The sequence below is a fragment of the Leucopleurus acutus genome, assembly GCF_964270905.1.
Source record: "Leucopleurus acutus genome assembly, chromosome: 6".
Taxonomy (NCBI): Eukaryota; Metazoa; Chordata; class Mammalia; order Artiodactyla; family Delphinidae; genus Leucopleurus; species Leucopleurus acutus.
This window is the reverse complement of record NC_139149.1, coordinates 74,417,040-74,437,867: the sequence shown is the minus strand read 5'-3', so window position 1 is coordinate 74,437,867 and position 20,828 is coordinate 74,417,040. Positions and strand designations below refer to the sequence as shown.

At 38.8% G+C, this 20,828-nt stretch overlaps 1 protein-coding gene across 1 annotated transcript in view; it reads right to left on the bottom strand.

Moving 5' to 3' along the window:
- ANKAR (ankyrin and armadillo repeat containing) overlaps nucleotides 1-20,828 on the bottom strand; it is an 89,319-nt gene that overhangs the window by 63,930 nt on the left and 4,561 nt on the right. Inside the window, exons 2-8 of the mRNA XM_082840928.1 lie at nucleotides 17,964-18,599; nucleotides 11,357-11,794; nucleotides 9,653-9,816; nucleotides 8,911-9,014; nucleotides 3,949-4,129; nucleotides 2,592-2,811; nucleotides 1,139-1,174 (exon numbers count right to left, since the gene is read on the bottom strand). Of these exons, the coding sequence (XP_082697054.1) occupies nucleotides 1,139-1,174; nucleotides 2,592-2,811; nucleotides 3,949-4,129; nucleotides 8,911-9,014; nucleotides 9,653-9,816; nucleotides 11,357-11,794; nucleotides 17,964-18,564 (1,744 nt within the window). The 5' untranslated portion in view covers nucleotides 18,565-18,599. The remainder of the gene's footprint in view (nucleotides 1-1,138; nucleotides 1,175-2,591; nucleotides 2,812-3,948; nucleotides 4,130-8,910; nucleotides 9,015-9,652; nucleotides 9,817-11,356; nucleotides 11,795-17,963; nucleotides 18,600-20,828) is intronic.

Here is a 20,828-nt window from a genome sequence, read left to right as displayed (position 1 = left end):
TTTTCTCTTTTCCCTGAATTTTCCCTGAAGTTCTATAGTACATCACTGTATATTAATAATGCCAGTGATTATGAAATGCTACCCTGCATTCATCCATCATGCGTTCACACAGCAACTATTCCCAACTACCTATTAACGCCAAGCTTTCTCCTGGGCACTAGGATACTATGGCAGAGTAAACCAAATCCTTGCCCTTATGGACCTTATATTCAATGGAGGAAGCCACAATAAACAAATAAATAATATTATACAAGGTAGCCATAAGTAATATTTAGAAAAGAAAAAGGGAAAAAAATAGAGCAATGATGCAGGAGGTGTACTATTGTTACTCAATTGCAAATTCCTACAGGGTAGGTGGGCCTGTAGATAAGCTTTCTTTTCCCCCTCCAGGCCCACTCACCTCCCTCTAAGATGCTCCCTGCTCTCTGCCTCTGCAGATTTTGCAACCCCTGTCCTTTGGCTTCTTGTCAGTAACTGCCAATGGGGAGCCCTGGCAGGAGACTGGAGAAGGAGGATGATGAGGTCAGGATACTTATCCTCTCTGGTCATCTCACGTTAGCTGTTCTTCCACCAATGGAAGGTGGCTGGTTTGCATAACTATTGCCCTCCCCTTACAAAATTCAGGTCTTTGTAAATGGTTTCTTGAAAAATAAACCCTCCTTGAATTAGCCTATATAGAGTATGAAGGTATAGCTTTTTAGATATAGTTATAGAAGGTGTATCCTTTTAATTTTTTTCTGTTTTCATCATACACAATACTTAGGTCAAGTCTCTCACCTCAGCAAGAATGACTCATTCCTCAGACCTCACAGATCGTTAATGTCACTAGATGGCAGCATATCTAAATAATATTAACTGCTCTTTTTTTAGGCATAAAACCCACATTGGGGCCTGATTTTACAAAAATAAGTAGAGATAATTTGCAAATTCCAAGGTTAAAAAAAAGAGAACCATCCCCCAAAACTTAAGAAAAAGATGAATAAATAATCATGGGTAGAAAAAATGTATACTTCAAAATGTATATAAAAATCATTTTGTGTTATTCTCATGTGACAGCATTTTGAAGATTATATACTACAAGGAAAGTTTTAATATATAAACTTTTAAAAATGCACCAAGTATTTTACTTATGTCTTACCATTTCTTTCGTTTTTCATGTCTAGTTTTGATGACTCTGTTTTAAAAGGGAATATACATAGAAGTATGATTATTAATATGCAAAAGGTTTCCTAAATTAGTCAACATTGACTCATATGAAGGAGAACAAAATGACTATTTTGAGATGCAGGTGACAGGATTACATCCAGCAGGACTGAGTGTAATTTTGGGCCAAGTCACCTGGGTGTGGGCATGCGTCTGTCATTGCATCAGAGCAGACCCAGAAACGCTGCCTCGCTCGTGGCTGGCCAAAACTCACAGGGGGCAGTTTTGTGTTGGTTAAGTAATAACACATAGACATTTTCCATACTTCAAACTCTACTCAGTTCTTAGCAAATGGAAATCTATGTAGTCACAGGATGAATGAGAAACTTTAATTACCAATGGTTTTTTCACACCAAAAACACTTAAAATAAAACACATCTTTAAATAACAGGCCTCCCATTGCACCTTGACTGAATTTTGCTCTATTTTAACTAAGTTCATTGTGTATTGAATATTTTAATTAAGTAACAGAAGCATCTTAATACCAAAACATTTTAATTATACTGATAGAGTATGAAATTTATCAGTAGTCAACAGGATTAAAGCAGCACATTTTGTGTTGGTGTGAAACTTAAACACAGCCTCTTAAGGCAGCAAGTTAAAGTATAAAATTGCCATTTCTTATTGCCACTGTTATTGCATCAGCTATTCCCAACATTTTATTTCCCTCTTCAGTTGTGGAGGGCTGCCACTTTATTTTCAATTTTATTATTTTTATACTGGTTAAATTTATTCCAATGAACATATAAATATGTATGTATATCTACAATAATAATCAAGAAAATTTGCTTTTTAAAGTTTAAACCAGGTTAGCCTTAAAGGGTCATTAATCCTAAAATTATGATTATAGAGGAATTTTTTGTTATTAAATATAAGTTTATGTAGTATGAAGAAACTATTACCTGGTTAAGAGCCTAGGATAAGAAATGGATGTTCTGCTGGGATGTCTATTTATCTCCCTTTTCTCAGAATTTCTACAGTACATCACTGTATATTAATTATGTCAGTGATTATCAAAGGCTACCCTGAATTCATCCATCATGCCATTCATTCAACAAATATTTCTCAAGCACCTACCAATGCCAGGTTTTCTTCTGGGCACTCGGATACCATGGCAAACAAACTAAACCTAATCCTTGCCCTGCATGGAGCTTATATTCAAATGAGGGAAACACAATAAACAAATAATATTTACTACATAAGGGAGCAACAAGTGATACTTAGAGAACTAAAAGGAGCCTCTCTGAGATAAGTGAAACAAAAACCTCAGCTCTGCTCTAGGTTCCAATACTAAATTTTAACCTTGTGCTAAAATCAACATGCATTCCTAATGCCGAATAGGGGTAAGTAAAAGAAAAACATTTTAAGATTTAAAAACTTTATGGTACCTTGGCTAAGTATAATAAAGCGTCTCTGGTTAACATTGAAGTTGGCATTGCACAGTTGACATATGATTGGAACTCTGTTGTGTAGAGCAGCTTGATGGAAAATAGCATAACCTGCCTCATCTGAAACATTGATCGTCGAACTTGAAGTTTTACGGCTAAATGTATGGAAAACAGCAGATAATCCTCTTTCAGCAGCAGACTTCATACCAAATGGGATACTCTAAAATTATTAGGAAGGCCAGAATTAGTTTTTTCAAAATACACCTGAAGTTTAGTTAAAGGAAAAAAAGTACAATGAACTATATTATTATAATCACATGATTGGTGTGCAATTACAGTAGAATTTTCACAAGATCTGTGGGCAAGGAAGTTGTTAGAGCTATAAAGAAATATTGAGAACTTTAAAAAATATTTTGGGGAAGTTTTTTTTTTCCTGTCCTTTTTTTAAGGGAGAAGTTGTAAATCTTTCTTCTCTGGAGACAATTAAAACAAGGAAACAAATATCTTTCTGAAATATTTAAAAAGCAAATGGACATCGAATTCCTTCTCTGATTTAAGAACAATCTAACTTAGAAGTCTAGAGACTTGAAATATATAGCTATAGGAATACAGTTTGTCTTCTTTGCTCTATGTCTCAAAGTGGAGAGGTGAAAATGTTACACTCTTCTTTTAGATGTTCTGACTACTCAATTTTTTTAACATCTTTATTGGCATATAATTGCTTTGCAATAATATTTTTAAATTAAACTAATAGTTTATCAAAGCTTAAAATTTGTGGACATTAAAACAAATAAATGGTAAGTAAATGCCAATGTATCCTTTGAAACTGGTGAGCTCACCACTTAATTTATCAGTTCCAAAAGCTGTCAGTCAAGGCATATTGAAGCAGATACAGAGGTTTGATTCAGGATGCCAGGTTTGCTCCTTAGATTTAGTCCCCACAACCGAAGCCTGCCTTTGCAATTTACTAGCTGTGTGATTTGGGAAAGATCCTTAACTCGCTGCATGTCAAATTTCTCATTTGTAAAATAGGATTGATAACAATAGTACCAGTGCCTTGAAAGAATTTGTTCAAAGAATTTATAGTATTTGTATGCCTGGCATACAAAATAAGCACTCAATAGATATTCAGCTGTTATTAATATTAATCACAATTCCATTCATAAACAGGTTGTTTTGTAACCTGGCCAGAAGTTTGTAATCCAGAATTGTAGAGCTTTTCAGCTGCTAAAATGTGGAATCTTAACTGCATATTGAAGACTTTATTTAACTTATTATTTATCCCTATGATAAAAATTTGAGACATATACTTATTTATAATTTCTTACACTAAATTATGTGGTAATCATTGAAATACCTTGCATTTCATAGCTTTTTGGAAACCAAATTTTTTCTTAAATTGTTCATGTAATTGAGCATCTGTCAGCGGAAGTCTTTTCAGTCTCAGATTGTTCACTATTTCATTTATGGCTCCCCACCACTGTGTCTTATATAGTTGCTGATAGAAAGTTTCAAGTTCAAAACTGATCACATAGTAGCTATTAAAAAAAATAAAGAAAACAATTTAAGTCTTTCTGACTTGGAAGTTATTTGTTACATTTTTTCTATGCCGGCAAAACTTTTTCTATAACAATTACGATTTTCTATAACAAATACAAAATATAGTTTAAAATGTACTTGATTGTATTTTAATGACATGGTTATCAACTGTTATTAATCAGGTCTTTTATAACAAGTATCTTCTCCATACTGACCTTTTTAATTGACTCTGTCTTTCCTATACCACTGACTAGGGGCACTGCCTAAAAGTCACCGAAAGTCCTAACTCTGGTTGAAAGATTCCTAGGTTTACCTTCTAACCATCTGCTTAATCTCCTCTTACAAATTTACTTTTTAATTCCTTTAATCTAGTTATGTCTACATTTGCTTTCGAGTGGACCGTGAGTCTGATTTGGAATGATGTTTTGGGTAATGGCTGCTTGACTTTTACTCACTGCACAGTGGGCTAGAGAAACCCCAACCCACCAGGTCCTTGAATCATAGGTAGGCAATAGGTCCAGTCCCCTCTCACTCTGGAATGAAAAAATGACATCTTGAGTGGCTCTGTTCCCTGGGGTTGCTTATCATCACAGGTAAAAGAAAATGGTGGCCTTCCTCCACTTCTGCCACAAATTACCTTTCCCCATTGGCAGATTTCAGTGGTGAGTGTCTCAGCTGCTGTCCCCACCTCTGCCAGTGGGAAGCCTCTTAATGTTACCTGGGTTTCTCCTCTAAAGGCAACTACTGATTGCTGTAAAAACAGTATTTTTGACAGTGGTGATCCCCTCCCATGGCTCTTCACTTTGCTGCTCAGGGACTATTAGTTCTTCTAAGGATGCTGAGAAGTTTTTTCCATTATGCTAATTTCCAGGAAAGTGAGTCGGTGACTCTCTATGCTAAGGAAACTCCTTGCCCATAGGCTAAGGTGGAATCACGGGGCCCCATGGATCAGTTAAAGGAAGATCTTAGGAAAACACTCTATTATGAACTGATCAGGGGCTAATACCTTCTCTTTTTTGACCTTTACTTCAATCCCAGTTTTCTGAATATAATAGACCTCTGCATAGATGGAGACATATTTGAGGACCTGTTAGCATTTATTTGAGGCTGTCATTCTTCATATCCACCATCTTCTTCCCCCAAAGGAAACCAGACTACGAGAATATAAACTAAAGGCTTCTTTACCCACACCTCTCAGTTATAGTGCCAGGCCAGGTGGTGAACTTGTCACTTTGTCCACCTTCATCAATGGGAACTTGCCTAACTTACTAGACTCCAGCCTCCGAAATTGAGGAGCAGGTATTCTGAATCCCACCCAGATTTGAAGGCTTTCAGATCATAGTGGTGATAGGCTAATAGGCCTTAAGGAGCTATATGGATCAGACCTGGATACTTGATTTGCACTGGATGACTAAACTAAATTTCTGGAAGACAACGGCTCACCTTTCCTTGGTATTATACACACTGATAAGAGTGGACACCATATACAGATACCCCAAGTCCCGTAAGACTGTGTCCATAGATCTAGGCATGAGGGATTACCCTAAGGATGTCCTTTGGTCTTTGGTTGGCCCAGCTCTACATCATCTTGCTCCAAGAGAATCCCAGTGTCAGAAACCTCTGTCTTTACATGTACTTCTCTAGGGAGCTGGCTCTGGCTGTGGGAAATTGCTATGGAATCAGAAGCTGCTGACTACATTTGGAGCCCCGGTACTCAGTGATATACTCCCAGATAACTGCCCAAGCGATGAAACAAACTTATGAATTTAACAAATACCAAAGGAGGGTAGGCTGATTTCTTTTAGAAAGTTGGTCTAATCATCCAATACCCATCAAACATCCAAAACCAGCAGGGAGCTGTCCTACCCTAGAAACTGGAGAAGCAACCGGTGGTGAAGATCACCGTACCCTGAAAAAGTCTCTGACCTCAGAATTTTGTGACCCCTCCCACCCCTGCAAAGTTGGATACACAACCTGTGCATTAGGCCAACACTGGCCCACACAGAGATGAGTACTGGAAGCACAGAAAGCCCAGATGGCCAGCACTGTGAGTGAGCCCTCATCCAAGTACTGCATAGTGACACACCACTGTTCTTACTCAAAACTATTAGTGTAGGCATCAGCAGGGGCTCTAGCGGAGCCTCACTTTTAAACAACTCCCTCCATAGTCTTCTGCCTGGGCATCTGCACTCAGCTTAGGGACTGCAGTAGGACCCTCTAACATCACACTTCCCTGACACGCCACTGTCATGTCAAGTTGTTTTCTGACCTGCCTCCCAACATCCACAACAGCATCATGATGCTGGTATGCTCTCCCCCAAGTAGGACATTTTAGTATCAGTATCAACTCATCTATTTGCTCCAATCATTGTCATCTTCATAATTCATGAGTTCTTCTACTTTCATGGACTGCCAAATCCTGGGTATCTGACTGTGGCTCCTATTCTTTGATGTTGGTATGGTGGAAGAATACAACCTGAGCCAAAAATGAATCTAGGACTTAGATGTTTCCAAGCAGGGCAGGAAGGCCAGTGGGAATGATCCTATTTTCATTAGGGACCAGGAGTCTCCTAGGAAGTAAATCATTCTGAGGAAAGAGAACATCACTATACATGAGCTCAGCCCAATAACAGTGCCCCTAAAAGCAAAGAAGAGGGGAGGTTTTGAGATGGTATGTTTTCCATCATTCAGATTATTCTCTGGTCCAGGACCAACACAGAAAGAAGATCCCTACATAGAAAGAAACAACTGTAAGCAAAATGACTGAAAGAACTGTTTTTGCACCAAATTGTTAGGGGCTCAAGACAGCACTTGTTTGAAACCAATAAAATTGGGAAAGAAATTATCTTTATGTCATTGAATTGGCTTCAACACATCTCACATTTGATGCGTGCTATCTACCAGACATCAGGAGGAGCCAGCCCAGGGGTGATGCCAGCTCTGTAACCAGGAGCAGCAGTGTCAGAGACAACAGTGACATCAGTATCGAGTTGCCTTCTTGGGGCTGTTGGGCTCTGGAGTTCCAGCAGTGGATCATTAGAGGGAGCCCAGGCAGGAAAGGAGGAGACCGAAAAAATGTCATAGTAGCTGAGAGTGCTGACCCATGGAAATACAAGATTTCTAGAAATAATTCTGTGGGGGTAGATTTTATAGGGAACTGAAGGTTCACTGGTAATTGGCTCAGGAGCCAGGAAAATACTACTCCTCCTCTTGTGGTTTTCACTTTTACTCCATGCTGGCTGGGTCTGGGAAACAAGCTTATGCTAGTTTTGAAAGTCTGAAAATTCAAATCCGTCTACAATTTGCCAACACTGATAACCAAATGCTGTGCATTCGTCAGAAACTAGAGAAACAATTCCACTATGAGATCCCACTGCAGCGATATGACTGGATCCCTTAGGGTGCAATGGCAGGGTGCTTACACCAACCATACTCCTTCACCCACAACAACCTCTCATCAAGCACAGCCTTCATTCCAGCTCTTTCCCTGCATTTCCAGGATCATTCATGTCCCCCTAGACACTAGAACCTGGGAGAATAAACTTTTGTTTAGAAGAGCCTCCAGCTTGACAAGAATCGTACATGGAGTATGTCTACAGGTGCTAGGTCCCTCAGAGATTCCTCCTCCAGGGAGATGCACACCAACAGTCCATTCCAGAGGAGTGAGATCTACTTCTTAGTTCCCTTCAAAATCATGGAGGCTGTTAGCCACATGGTCTTTGACTTTAGCTCTAGTACCTTGTGTGCATCCAGGCAGTATTCCGTGGAAAGATCCACCTTTCATCTTTTATCTGCTTCTCCCTCTGCCTTATTCCTCTTATTTTCCTCACTGCCATGCATCTTGAAAGAAATTTATAATCTTTGTCTTTACTTCTTCACATCCCATGAACTCTCCCCGACTTTATCCTTCAACTTATTACACATAGCCTTCTATAACCACATCTTCTCTTATCAAGTCATTGTCAAATTTAGAGGGCTTTCTTCAGTCTTAAATCAACTTGGCCTTTTTCTCTCGAGTTTGACGCTGTTAACTATTACCATATTTTAAAACTTCTCCCCATTTGGCTTCCATGCTGTCATACTTTCTCGTTTCTCCTCTACCTCTATCATTCCTTCTCAGTCTCTTTTGCTCTCTCCTCTGCTACTCCCCAACCCCCTTAAAGGTTTCTATTCTCCAGAGTTCCTGACATGGCCCTAGCCTCTCAACTACTTCCATGACTTTAAGAAAAACAAAACAAACTCCAATATGCTTTAAAATCTTGTCTCTACCTCCAACTCAAATGTTTCCTCTGCATTCTATTTCCCTTATTTACAAATTTCAGTTTCCAAGCTGTGAAAATCCAAGAACATACATAAAAGAGCCTAAAAATACTGAGAGAAACATGGTGCTCTAAGAGATGACAGGCTTAACAAGACCCAGCAGAGGAAGAGGATTTAAAATCATATTCATTATGGAAACAAAGGGGTATATGCTGAGTCCATTGCTTTTCAGTGGGCCCATAGGATTTGAGCCCCACCTCCATCCCCATTTAACCACTGTGTTCATTGTAAGAACAAATTACAATGTCTAAGGATTATTACACAGAACGTATCAAGGTGTATGAAGTAATAAATATAACATTTAATACTTTGTAACAGAGTCCGTAGTCATTCACGGGGGTTATTATTGTTCTAGGATCTCCTTCCTGAGGTTTTAAGTTAGCCTTTGCATTTTGACACTTTCCGGTTTTCTGCTTTCAACAAGTTGTGTTACTGTGAATAATTACTAAAAGTTCCTTACCTTTTTCCATTTAATTTCATGATTGGTATTGAGTAATATTCTTTGTATCCTGAATCTTCTGCAAATGTATTAGCAGCACGATCCCGTATTTTTTCTAAATTGTTCTAAAATACAAGTTATGTTACTAAAAAAAAATCTTTAAACAAATCTAAACAATTGTTAACTTATTTTAGATGAAATTTTATACCTGTAAAGGACAAATTTTTAATAAAAAATCCCAAGTGACCCTGGTAATAACTGAATATATCCAATCCCTAATTTGGATTAGAGAGGAAAATTTTTTAAAAAGAATATAATATGGAGAAGGTAGAAAAACAATGACAATTGAAATGTATTATGTTTTCCAGATAAATTTTGTTCTCAAACTCTTGAGGATCTCTGTTCTAATACTAATCTTTGAGAAAAATGGAAGAATATGTAGTTAATGTTCAGGGATTTCTACTGTATTCTTCAGTTAACTATTCTAGGGCAAATGTGGTCCATTAGAAGTCTGTAAATTCTGCAAGGATAGTTGTGCCTAGCTTATTTATCATTTTATCTCTGACATCTAACACAAGACCTTAGATATACTTGCACTTAATTCATATATGTTATGTAATGTTTGAAGAAATTAGTGAGTTGTGAAGATAATCATTTGGAGAGCTGCCTAGTGCCTGTACCAACAGAGAATCTTTCTGGTTGGAGAACAGGATAAAAGAGTTGTGAAATGACAAACCATTTCAGGAACAATAATAATTTAAACCTTAAAATCTTCCAAAGCATTCTCAATTGAAGGAGTGCTGATATCAAATTCAATTCCTCCATGAACATGAAAATATTGATCCTCTTTGTAGTGAAAATTCTGGCATTTAAAATCTCGTCCATAAATGAATGGAGGCAATTCTCGCTCTGTCTTGACCTTGTCGTCTCCAAAAATGAAAACAAATTTTTGTTTAAAAATTGAATAACAGCATATAGGCAATCATATTTTTGAGGTCTAAATTCTCTTTCTCATAAAGTGAAAAAATTCTATGTGAAATGGAAATCTTGGCAATTACAGTCTATTTATTCATGCTCTTAATGTATATTTTAAATATTAAAATATATTTATATCATACATTTTGGTATTTTTTTGTAGTTTCATTGTACAGATGTTTCAAAAGAATAATCAAAACATTATTTTACTTATTGATTACTATATATGAGCTCAAGACTAATATTTTACCCCCAATTATCAGAAAAGATTTGAAACTCTGTGCTGTGGAGAATCTTTAGTTAAATAAACAAAAGTTACCTGAGCTAGTTAAGGAAAAGAGAGATACTATAAAGAAAATGGTGGGTATCTCTCACGTGACAAAAATAATCAGCCCATTTTTCTGGAAAGTAATGAAGCTACACATATAAAATTTACTTTGAAAAATAATTGTCTAAAATCCTGGCAAGGATTAGGTTTATTCAATATTTTGACTTGTTAGTAGAATATAGTTTTATCAATATAAGGTATATAATGTATTTTGAGAAATGCAAAATGTCTAGAAAAGTACAAAGAAAAATATAACACCTTAATCTCACCACCTGGAAATTAATTATTAATATTTAGTCATATTTGTTTCCAATAATTTAAATAATAAGACATTACAGATATAGCTAACATCCTCTTTAAGCATATTAGTTCCATACATATGACATTCTTCCCCCCCCATCCTGGACAAGCTGTCATGAGTCCATTTTTAAATAGTTTACAGATATGGATTATAATCTTCACTATCATAAGTCTCATGACAAATTTTCATTAAATGACTTGCAAAATTTCTACTGAAAATTTGCCATCTGAATAGAAAGCCCACTATAATAAGCCTACAAGTTTGAGCACCAGTGAAAATACACAAATTGTGTGCTAATCTGGGTGGGAAGAATAGTCTGCTCTGCATTCCTGTCAAATTCCATGTAAACATGGTCCTATTTTAGCTCTCTATTCTCTTACATTTGTCTATTTCTTTGTTTTAATACCAATATATTACTAAAGTTTTTAATATGTTTTCATCTTTTTTTCAGAAATGTAAGAGCATTCATGATCTTTTACTGCTCCATATTAATCTCAGAATCAATTTCTAAACTTCCATGAAAAACACAATAGGGATGTTGAGTAGAAGTGCACTGAACTTATAATTTGAATGAGATATAATATAGTGTTGTCCCATCGTGAACATAGCATATTTCCCTATTTTCTCAGAACTCATTTTAAGTCTTTCAACAGTCCTTATAATTGATATAAATATATACCATGTACTGTGTGAATATACCAAGTATTTTTAATTACTTTGGAGACATTACATTTTGCTTTTTATTTTTAACAGGCTACAGCTTGGTTACATGCTGGGACCCACATACTAGAAACAAAATTGAATTTACATATAAGTTCAATATATAGCTATATTTTATATATAATTTTTGGTGATACTCTTACCTGAAAAAGGCTGAAGCAGACTACTTAAATATGGAACTTTCATCTTCTTTTTTAAACTCAGTAGAAATGGAATCAGAAAACATATTAATTTTAGGTATCCTATCCCTTTCCTGATTTCTTTTTTCTTCTCAAAGTGTTTCTGAATAATCTTTTTTTGAAGAGATAACCTTTGCTGTAATCTCTGGTAGGTACAAATGTCAAGATAATCTTGATTATATCTTACAGCATTAGTAAGCCAATAGGCTGTTTCAAATATAAAAACATTTTCACACTGTTGAACTTGTGTGGTACTGAATGTCAACTTTAGTAGAATATTTTCAGCATATTTCATAAACACAGCTTTTTCTTCAGGGCTATTGGGATTATATGTTGGATCTTCATTCATGTCTTCATCATAGATGCCATCAAAATCTGGATCCTTTGTAATATCTATCAAACCTTCACAGTAAAAAAGAAAGATTTTAGATTGTGAAAATTTCTTACTTGGTCTCTGGATAAACAGAGTAGACTGAAGACAGGGTTTCATCTTGAAATTCTACCGAAATGACAGCAAAGGGATAATGAAATGCCAGTAAAACTGTCAAAGAATAAAAGCAGATAGATACGTGGTAACTAAGCAGAGTAAAGAAAGATGGAAGCTTGCGGAATTAAAAAGAATTGATTTTCATTCTCTTTGGAGAAATACAACACCATGGAAACATAATAACGTAAGTCCCATCTTTAATCAAAGAAAATATGGAAGAACAACAAGAAATGTGATATTCCTTTAAGCAGAGAATCAGCTTCTTACTTGGGCATAAAGTATATTTGCTTTTTCAGGTCCTATATTACATATTTCTTCTTTTTGATGATAACAGAAGCTAAACATATACAATAAATAACTTTCCTACCAACTAATCATGATGAAACAAGAATTGAAACTTGATTTTACTCTATATTATGAATGACAATTTTTATATTACATTTTCTTCCCATTTATGATGAAATTAAATTGTTTCTTGTTGTCAAATTGTCTTTTTTAAGATATGTACAACCTTAATCAAAGCTTGAGAAAAACGGCTTAGAACCATAAAATAAGACTTCATAGAAAATGAAGTTTGTAACATATGTGCCTTAAAGTGTAAATAATTCATCAATGTGCCTCCCCCACTTTCTTTTTCCTTTTTTTCTTCCTCAAATCTACATATTAAAAAAGCCAGAATACTCTTGGATTTTTAAGATGGTCACTATGATTCATCTCCCTTTTGCAAAAGAGTTAGTAAGATAAATTATTGAGATTAAAAAGAAATTAAGCGTTTCTGACAGTTAAAATAGATCTAAACACAAGCTAGAGCACTGTTGATTCCTCTAAAACTTTGTGGCTTGAGTGGATGGGAGCCAAAATGCAGCAAGTCAATTCTCACCCCAGAAGGGCAGAAAGGCTGAAAAACTAGAAGGGAATGGGGAGCTCCACAGACCATTCCCCTCCTCTGGCGCCAGACTCATTGCCCCCTCCAAGCAGGATATAGGAGGAAACAGACCAATCAAAGAGAAGAGACCTACAAATACGGCATTTGGGGAAAGTCTCCCCAGTGAAACAGCAAGGTTTCCTCCTAATCACTCTACAGTGTGGTGTACTAGTCAGCAAGCGGGCTCCTGCCTCACCCCTCAACCAGGATGGAACAAACAGCAAGGATCACCAGACTGGTGAGGGAGGCCTCTCAGGTGAAAGACCGACGCTGGCAGGAGGAGGGAGGCGGAGTAGGGACGGAGGAAGGATGGAGAATGGGAGGATGGATTTTGAAGAGCAGTAAAGTGCCTAGAGAAAATAATCGATCAGCTCAGATGGGAGTACGAGGGTGAAAGTGTGGAGAGAGACATCTCTAAGGAGAAAATGGAACTGCTGCACCACCTGACATTTCACTTCACTGAGAGGAGCTCGATATTTCTGTTCAAAAGTTTGGGGCTGAATTGACACGTACAATGGAAAACCAAGCGAATTTCTTAAAGAATGCACAATTGTTCATGTCACAAAAAATTAGAAGTTATTAATGAAAGGAAATGTGATCATAGCATGTTATGCAAATCAGCTGGGAAGATATGTACAAAGTCATTATGAAGTAAAAAAACGAGAGAGGACTTAACTAAAAATTGGATATAACTAAATTTGGAAGGCGGGGGGGGGGGGCGGGGGGGAAGGGGAGAAATACAAGATTCCGTCGTTTTAACCTCTATGCTAATTTCTTTTAATATTCTCTCCTGCCCTGGTTTTGCTCCTAACTCCAGATTCTTTCTCCATGCCTAATACATATCTTTACTTGAATGTCCTAGAGGCACTCCCGAACAAAATCCACCTTTCCTCTCCCCCAAATCTGCTTTTCTTTCTTTCCCTATCACAGTTAAAAGCACTATTTATCTATCAGTTCCTCAAACTAAAACCCCGAGAGTTGCCTTCAATTCCTTTTCTCTTACACTCTGTTAACCATCTGTTAATTTCTACATGTACTGAAATTTACTACATGCCAAGCACTGTAGATGTGATGAGAATTTAAAGACAAAAAAGGCATACTTTTGTGTGCTCTCAAGCTCTCAAGCACAGAAAATCTATTAAGGAAGACAGAGATGAAACCAATAATTTCAACACAAAATGGTACAATGTGTACAGAATAGAGGAGGTTGTGTCTGAATCAGGTCTCGAAAAATGAGTAGCAATAACCTGGGGAAGAATGCAGAAGAGTGGGGTGAGAGAGAAGGGCATTCCAGATAAAGGACAAGGAATGAGCAGAGGCATAAAAAAAGAACCATTTCAGTTTACCAGCTTTTGGTTTTAAATAAGGTCATCAGATCAAGGGACCTGCCCTAATGAGTATCCCTTCTCAGCAAACTGCATAATATGACTAGATTTTTGGAGTGCTCTATTCTCCACTGCTGTTGCTACCATTTTTTAAAGGTGGTGTTTGCTGGTGGTTTTATACACTGCAAAAGGTATTAAACAGGTGAAGCTTAACTTGACCTCAGTGATTCCCAGCAGTCTTCCCTCCCAAAAAAATAGTTGGCTTCCCGCAGAGTTCCTCGGGGAAATTCACAGTAGCACAGTGTTTAAGGCAATCACATGGTCAGTTGCAAGGTTTGAACCCAGTCTGGAAGAGAGGAGGTGCTGTTTCCCCAAACGTGAAAGATGAAATAGCAAGTCTCGCCACTGTCTTGCCACCATACAGCGGCAACTACAAGGACTTAGCTGAGAGCACAGGGTTAGAGCCAAATTTCCATAAGTCATACTCTATATCAGACACCTTTTGTTCCCTACCTCACTTCCTCCCAGACAGTATTTTTCACTCTAGCTGTCATTGCATGGACCAGCTCCACACAGATGTAACCTGACTGCACCACGTGGCCCTTACATTTGCCCTGGGGTTTCTCTGCCACTGCTGTGTTGGACTCCTGACAGAACCCATTCCACCATTCTGACGGATGAACAAATCTAGATGAGGGAGTTAACTCTCATGGAACCTTTGACTAATGAAGGAGAGAAGTCAGGGAAAACATGCTCTCCTCTTCCATCCCTCGGGCTGACAATCCTGAAGCGTAGTCTATGTGGCTCCCCAGAGAGTCCCAGCAAAACCGTCCCTAATTATTCATGTGATGAAAGCTCAACAGCATTATCCTTGGATTGATGACTCCTCCTTTTCTATCCACTTTTCCTGTCCCTCACTCCTGTTCCTTGGAGTCATTTCACATAAACTACTCTGACTTAAGCCCTCATTTCAGGCCCTAATTTGGGGGGTAACCTAGGCTAATACACTTTGCACTTGTATGCTGGTGTCTGACCCTGTATATCCTTAAGCATGCAGCATAAAAGCCCCACCTTCTAAGAGTCCAGGTCCCTTTCCCGGAATCTGATGCTTAGCTCTGATTTCATAGTGATGCTCCAGATGTGGTGCATGATGGGGAACCTGTACCTATTCCTGCTGCTGCCTCTGGGAGTTTCCCCCTGAAAACTCTGCTCCAGCACACCTCGAGTGTGTGCTGCTTGGTCATTTACAATTGTTTGCACTATACCTTTGTTACAGTGCCTGAAGCATATTGATGCTGCTGGTTCTTCAGCAGACTCCTGAAGTGTGGTGGAGGGAGAAAAAAATCTCTATCCCATATGATGCTCTTCTTTGATTGTCCGGCAGCCAATATTACAAAGCGCTTTAGTGTAACATACACAGCACTTTCCCCAAGGCACATGGTGGTAGAGTGACTGGCTCTGAAAGGTTTCCAGCCTCATTCATATTCAGCGGAAAAGGGGTTATAGACAGAGAGAGCAGCCAGAAGGCAGTTGCAGTATGTAAGGCTAGAGAAAAGAGTGTTCTGTATCAGGGTGTTGTAGTTGAGATAAAGCAAAGTGGATGATTTTGAGATATTTTAGTGGTAGAATCATAATAGTCAAGACGTGAATTCCCATCCAGAAAAGGAGAATTAAGTCGAAAAATCATAATAGTCAAGACATGTATTTCCATCCAGAAAAGGAGAATTAAGTTGAAATGTCTGGGACCGATATTTAGTTACGTATCAATACGGCCACATTGTTAAAATATTGAAATCTTCCATATTGTGTGGTAAATTAAATTGCTATAGCCCTGAGCTCTTTGAATGCCTCCCTTTCCTGGGATAGCCTAGAAAGCTCTATGATCAGCAAAGGGTACATATGCCAAGCAGGAGGTCTCTGAGATCCTGTTCCAGCATTATTGTTGATGTCTGTTCTGATTGGTCAGTGCTCATGCTGTGCTGGTGGTTAATTATTTTGAATGTCACCCCTGAAAATGTAAGCCATGGAAGACAGATAACTTTAGGCTCTGGGTGCTCCCCAACTCCACCTACAGCTTGATTCGAATGTTTCTGTGTGTCTCTGATCTCTTCAACCAGGAGCACCACTGTGAGGCACCACTCATAGAGGGTGGCCTCAGATATGACAGACAGCTAGATTCAATAGACCAGATGTTGGGCCACAAAGCTGCTTGATATAACTGATTTTTATCATCAACTAAGTAGGAGCCCTTTGTCCATAGATACAAAACAGGACACGTGCTCCCTCCTGCCCTGGCCATCTCTCTTCTTACTATTGATGCTCTCACTGGATGATTCAAAGGCTCTTGTGACTTTAACATATGAATGACTGAATCCTCAATGTGCACCTCTAACCTGGATTACTCTCCTGGAATTTGACTTGTATAAGAGTTTCCACCTAGATACCTGGATCTAAAAAGGGCTCATTGTTTCTTTACCAGTCAATCTGTCAGCTCTGGCTTTTGCTTTGTTTGACACATGCCAGATTGGAATGATGGTTCATTAGTTTCACCTCCTTTCTGATGAGAGTCTCAAAGTAATCTTTGTAAAAAGGGAAGAAAAGCAAACCCAATTTTTGTCAGGACTGTCAAAGCTCTAACGTTAAAACCCACCATCCAATCGTGCTGATCCTTAACCTCCATGGAGCTCAGATCTTCACAAAGCTCCTGGCATCATCTCAATCAAGAAGGGCAAACGGTGTAGCTTATAGACACATCTTGGCCAATGCAAGTAGGCAGAAACATTATCTGGCTTGTGCCATATTCCCTACTGTCTTCCAGTGAGTGGTGAATATAGATTACTAGACAACTTCCAGGATAAAAGAGTCATCAACTACTCTATCATCTTTGACATCAAAATGACACCTTAATTTAGATACATTTTATTTATGTGAGCTCAACTAGTCTTGGAGGTCCTAAACTACCAGAAATGATAGCACTTCTGGTTGAACGCTAACAAATGTTTTCAAGACTTTGACCATGCCATATTCTCTTCAACAATGTATCTGCATGTGCCAAAGTATCAGTACCCTTTAAAAGGAACTACCAGACCGGTCAAGGGAATGCAGAAATTAATGGAACTTACTAGACATTACTGGCAGCATTTTGCATTACTTCACCCTAATCACCCCAAGGACCTGAACAACAAGAAGAGATTTTTCGGTTCCAGCTACAGCTATAATCTTTTAGAAGCCAGTGATCCTCCAATCGTAGGTACTCTGCACCTATCCAGTGACATTTGTTGATTCCACCAACATCATAGACTAATTCTCACCCAGAGGGGTAGAATTTCTGCCTATACTCAATACTCTTGGAGTCTGCTCTCAACAGAAGTTGATTACCTTGCATAGAAATGAGAGCTATTAGCTATCTAAACTGTCTTTGAGACACAGAGATACCATCTCCAAGAGATGGTACTGCTTGCTGGTACACACAAAAGCTACAGAGCCTGAAACACATCTGGAAACCCAACCCATAGCAGGTGAGTCAGGCTGCCTTAGTGTCATCAAGCAAATCTTACTCCCAAGCATTTGAACTTCACAGAAGTCTAGCAACAGATAACAGTAAATAGCAAATGAACACTTCTAACCAAGGTCCTAACCTAACAGGTCCTAACCAAGCTTCAGAAGGTGACATTGAAAAAAATTAATTATTAATTATTGAAAAGATACTTTGTAATTCAGAAAAACCTCTTTCAAGAAACATGGCTAAATACATAAAACTGAGTCACAGATAAATTACTTTTAAATTTTAAACAAAGGCTTCTAATAAAAATAAAACAAATTAAATTCTCTTACCTGCTGAACTAAACTCTGCAAAAATATCTCTATTTGTTTGAGGCTTCCCATCTGGATCAATGTCCACGATGGTACGCCACAATTCAGAGAATCTAGCTCGTTTTTCTTTGGGCATATATATTCCATGCCATAGTGCTTTCAACATGTAGTCAATATTGATCAGAATTTGCCCAATTCTGGTATCATAATAAGCTGGAGGTAATTGACAAGAAGAACTCTGATCATAATTAGCTTCTAAACTGATTGAAGGAATTTGATTTAAGCAATAAATTCCAACAGCCAATTCCCTTATGATTTGATGGACTTCTCTATAGTCTAAGAGGGCAGTAGGGTCTACAGGAGTCAGTAGGATTGCAGTGGAGAAGGCTACATTATTTATTTGACTCATAATTCCACACGGGATGTCTACTTGAGAGTGGACATCTTCTTTGGCAGACAACCAGCTAACTAGTGCAGTAGTCAGCAACTCTTGTACTTCACTCCGATCATATTTTTCAAAAAAAGCAGAAGCATTTCTCTGTACTGCTAAATTCTCCAGGTAAGTTTCTTCATCTTGAATTTGATCAAATCTAGGTGCTCCTTTTTTGGGCAATCTTAACATTTCTAATTAATTCTAGTGTGTCCTTTTTGAAGTTTCTGCAATGAATAAAAAGGAAAAGCAATAAAATTTACCAGAGTAATGAAGCTGAATTTCTCAAGAAATAAATCTGTACCTTTCATCTTTATCACGTTAATTGTTCCATGGTCAACCACTATATTTTTTCAATTAAAAATTCTTTTTCAATTAAAAATTAAAAAAATTTTTTTCAATTAAAAAAAATTTTTAAATGACATACACTATATTTGTTTCAGGGGTACAACATAATAATTTGATATATGTATATATTTTGAAACGATCACCATAATAAATGTAGTTAACATCATCACCATACATAGTTACAGAATTTTTTTTCTTGTGATGAGAACTTTCAAGATTTTATTATCAACTATAGTTGCCATGCTATACATCATATCCCCAAGACTTACTTATTTTATAACTTAAGTTTGTACCTTTTGACCCCCTTCACCCATTTTGCCCACCTAACCCCCTGCCTCTGGCAATAACCAATCTGTTCTTTTATCTATGCTTGGGCTTTTCCTTTTTTTGTGTGGTTTTCCATAACCACTATTTATTGAGCATCTACTATTTGCCCAGTTCTTTATACACAATATTTATTTCATTTAATTGGCCCCTCTGTATAGTGGTTCTCAAAATCTAACCTGTGTTGAAATCACCTGTGGCTTGTTATGACAGATTGCTGGATCCTACCCTAGAGTTTCCAATCCAGTTGGTTGGAGTGGAGCCAGAGAATTTCCGTTTCTGAAAAAGTTAGATGCTGCTCGGCGAGATAGGCGCTGGGAGCCCCACTTTATAGACGCAGAAACGAGACTAGGAAGGTTACAGGATAGGCCTGAGGTTTCACACCTTCAGAATCAGAACCATCCCAGGTCTGTCCATCCTCAAGTTCAAGACCTATGCCCACTGGACACGGGAAAAGGGAAGGGACAAGGAAAGGGAAGAAACCAACTCTGAGATTATGGTTTGCTTGTCCAGGAGAGGGGAGCTGCGTCCACGCTGGTCCTTGGAGTATTCCGGGGGCCGAGGACAGTGGTTGTTTTGAATGACCGGTCTCTCGTTGGGCCTGAAGCCAACGTCAGGAGCCCCGCGTGGGCGAGGCCGAGGGTAGCCGCTGCAGGGAGGGCTGGGAGGGGCTCTCCTAAGCCGAGGGCCTGGGGAGACCTGCTAGCCCCACGCGGCCTCCAGGCTCTACTGGGAGCCTGGGCCTTTGCTGAAGTCCCGCCGCCCCGGCGCGGGCCGAAGCCGTTGGTACCCGGGGCCTGGGACGGCAGGGTCGCGCCGTGAGGGGGAGCTCCTGTGCTTCCGAGGGCGGGGCCTCCCGCCGGTGCCAGGGATGCCCGCCGCGGCTTAGATTCCTCCAAGGCAGATGCCCCACTCCACCCCCACCCCTCCCCTTTAGAACTCAGTCCGGACTGGGGCTCTGCGAACCGTGCATCTCTGTCATTTCCTACATTCACTATTTGTCTACGAGAAAGCACAGAAACAGAGCGGCGGAGGCGAGGGCCTCAGGCTCTGAGGTAGTCCTGAGTTAGAATCCCACCTCCATCATCATTCTGTTACTCAACAAACATTTATGGAACGCTTGTTATAAGCCAGGCGCTGGGGGACGCTGGAAAAGGGCAGCTGTAAAACCTCAAGGAGCTTACAGTTACGCAGATAATCATACAGCTGCATTCAAACAGTACCATAATGTAAGATGTAATGACAGTACATGAATGAAAGCTAACCTTCATGGGAAAGGCTGCCCTGAGGAAGTGATCTTTTAAGCTGAGCCTGATAGATGAGCAAGAGCTATCCAAGCAGAGTTGGAGAAGGAGCTTTCCAGGCATAGGGAACAACAGGTGATGAAGAACTGAGCTGAGGAGAAAGTTGAAATGTTTGAGAAACTGAACAAAACTCCACAGAGAACTAGAGATGTGAGCACAAAAATAGGATGAGGAGGTAGGTGAGGGCCAGACTATGCAGGCTGCTGAGTTAAAGATTTTGAACTTTATTCTAAGAGTTTACACTACATTGATGGCAGTAGAGGGCAGGTGCAGGTTTGAGTGGTGGTGGTGGTGATGCGAGGGCTGTGGATGGCTTTGAGAAATAATGAGATGGCCTACTGGGAACAGATCGAATAGTGGCAGAGTTTAAAAAGAAGATGGTCATCCAGGTGACACCTCAATTTCTGTCAGGAGCTATGGGGGATAAGGGCAAGATTAAGAGTTCAGTTGTACCTGTGAGAGAACCAAGTAGAGATGTCA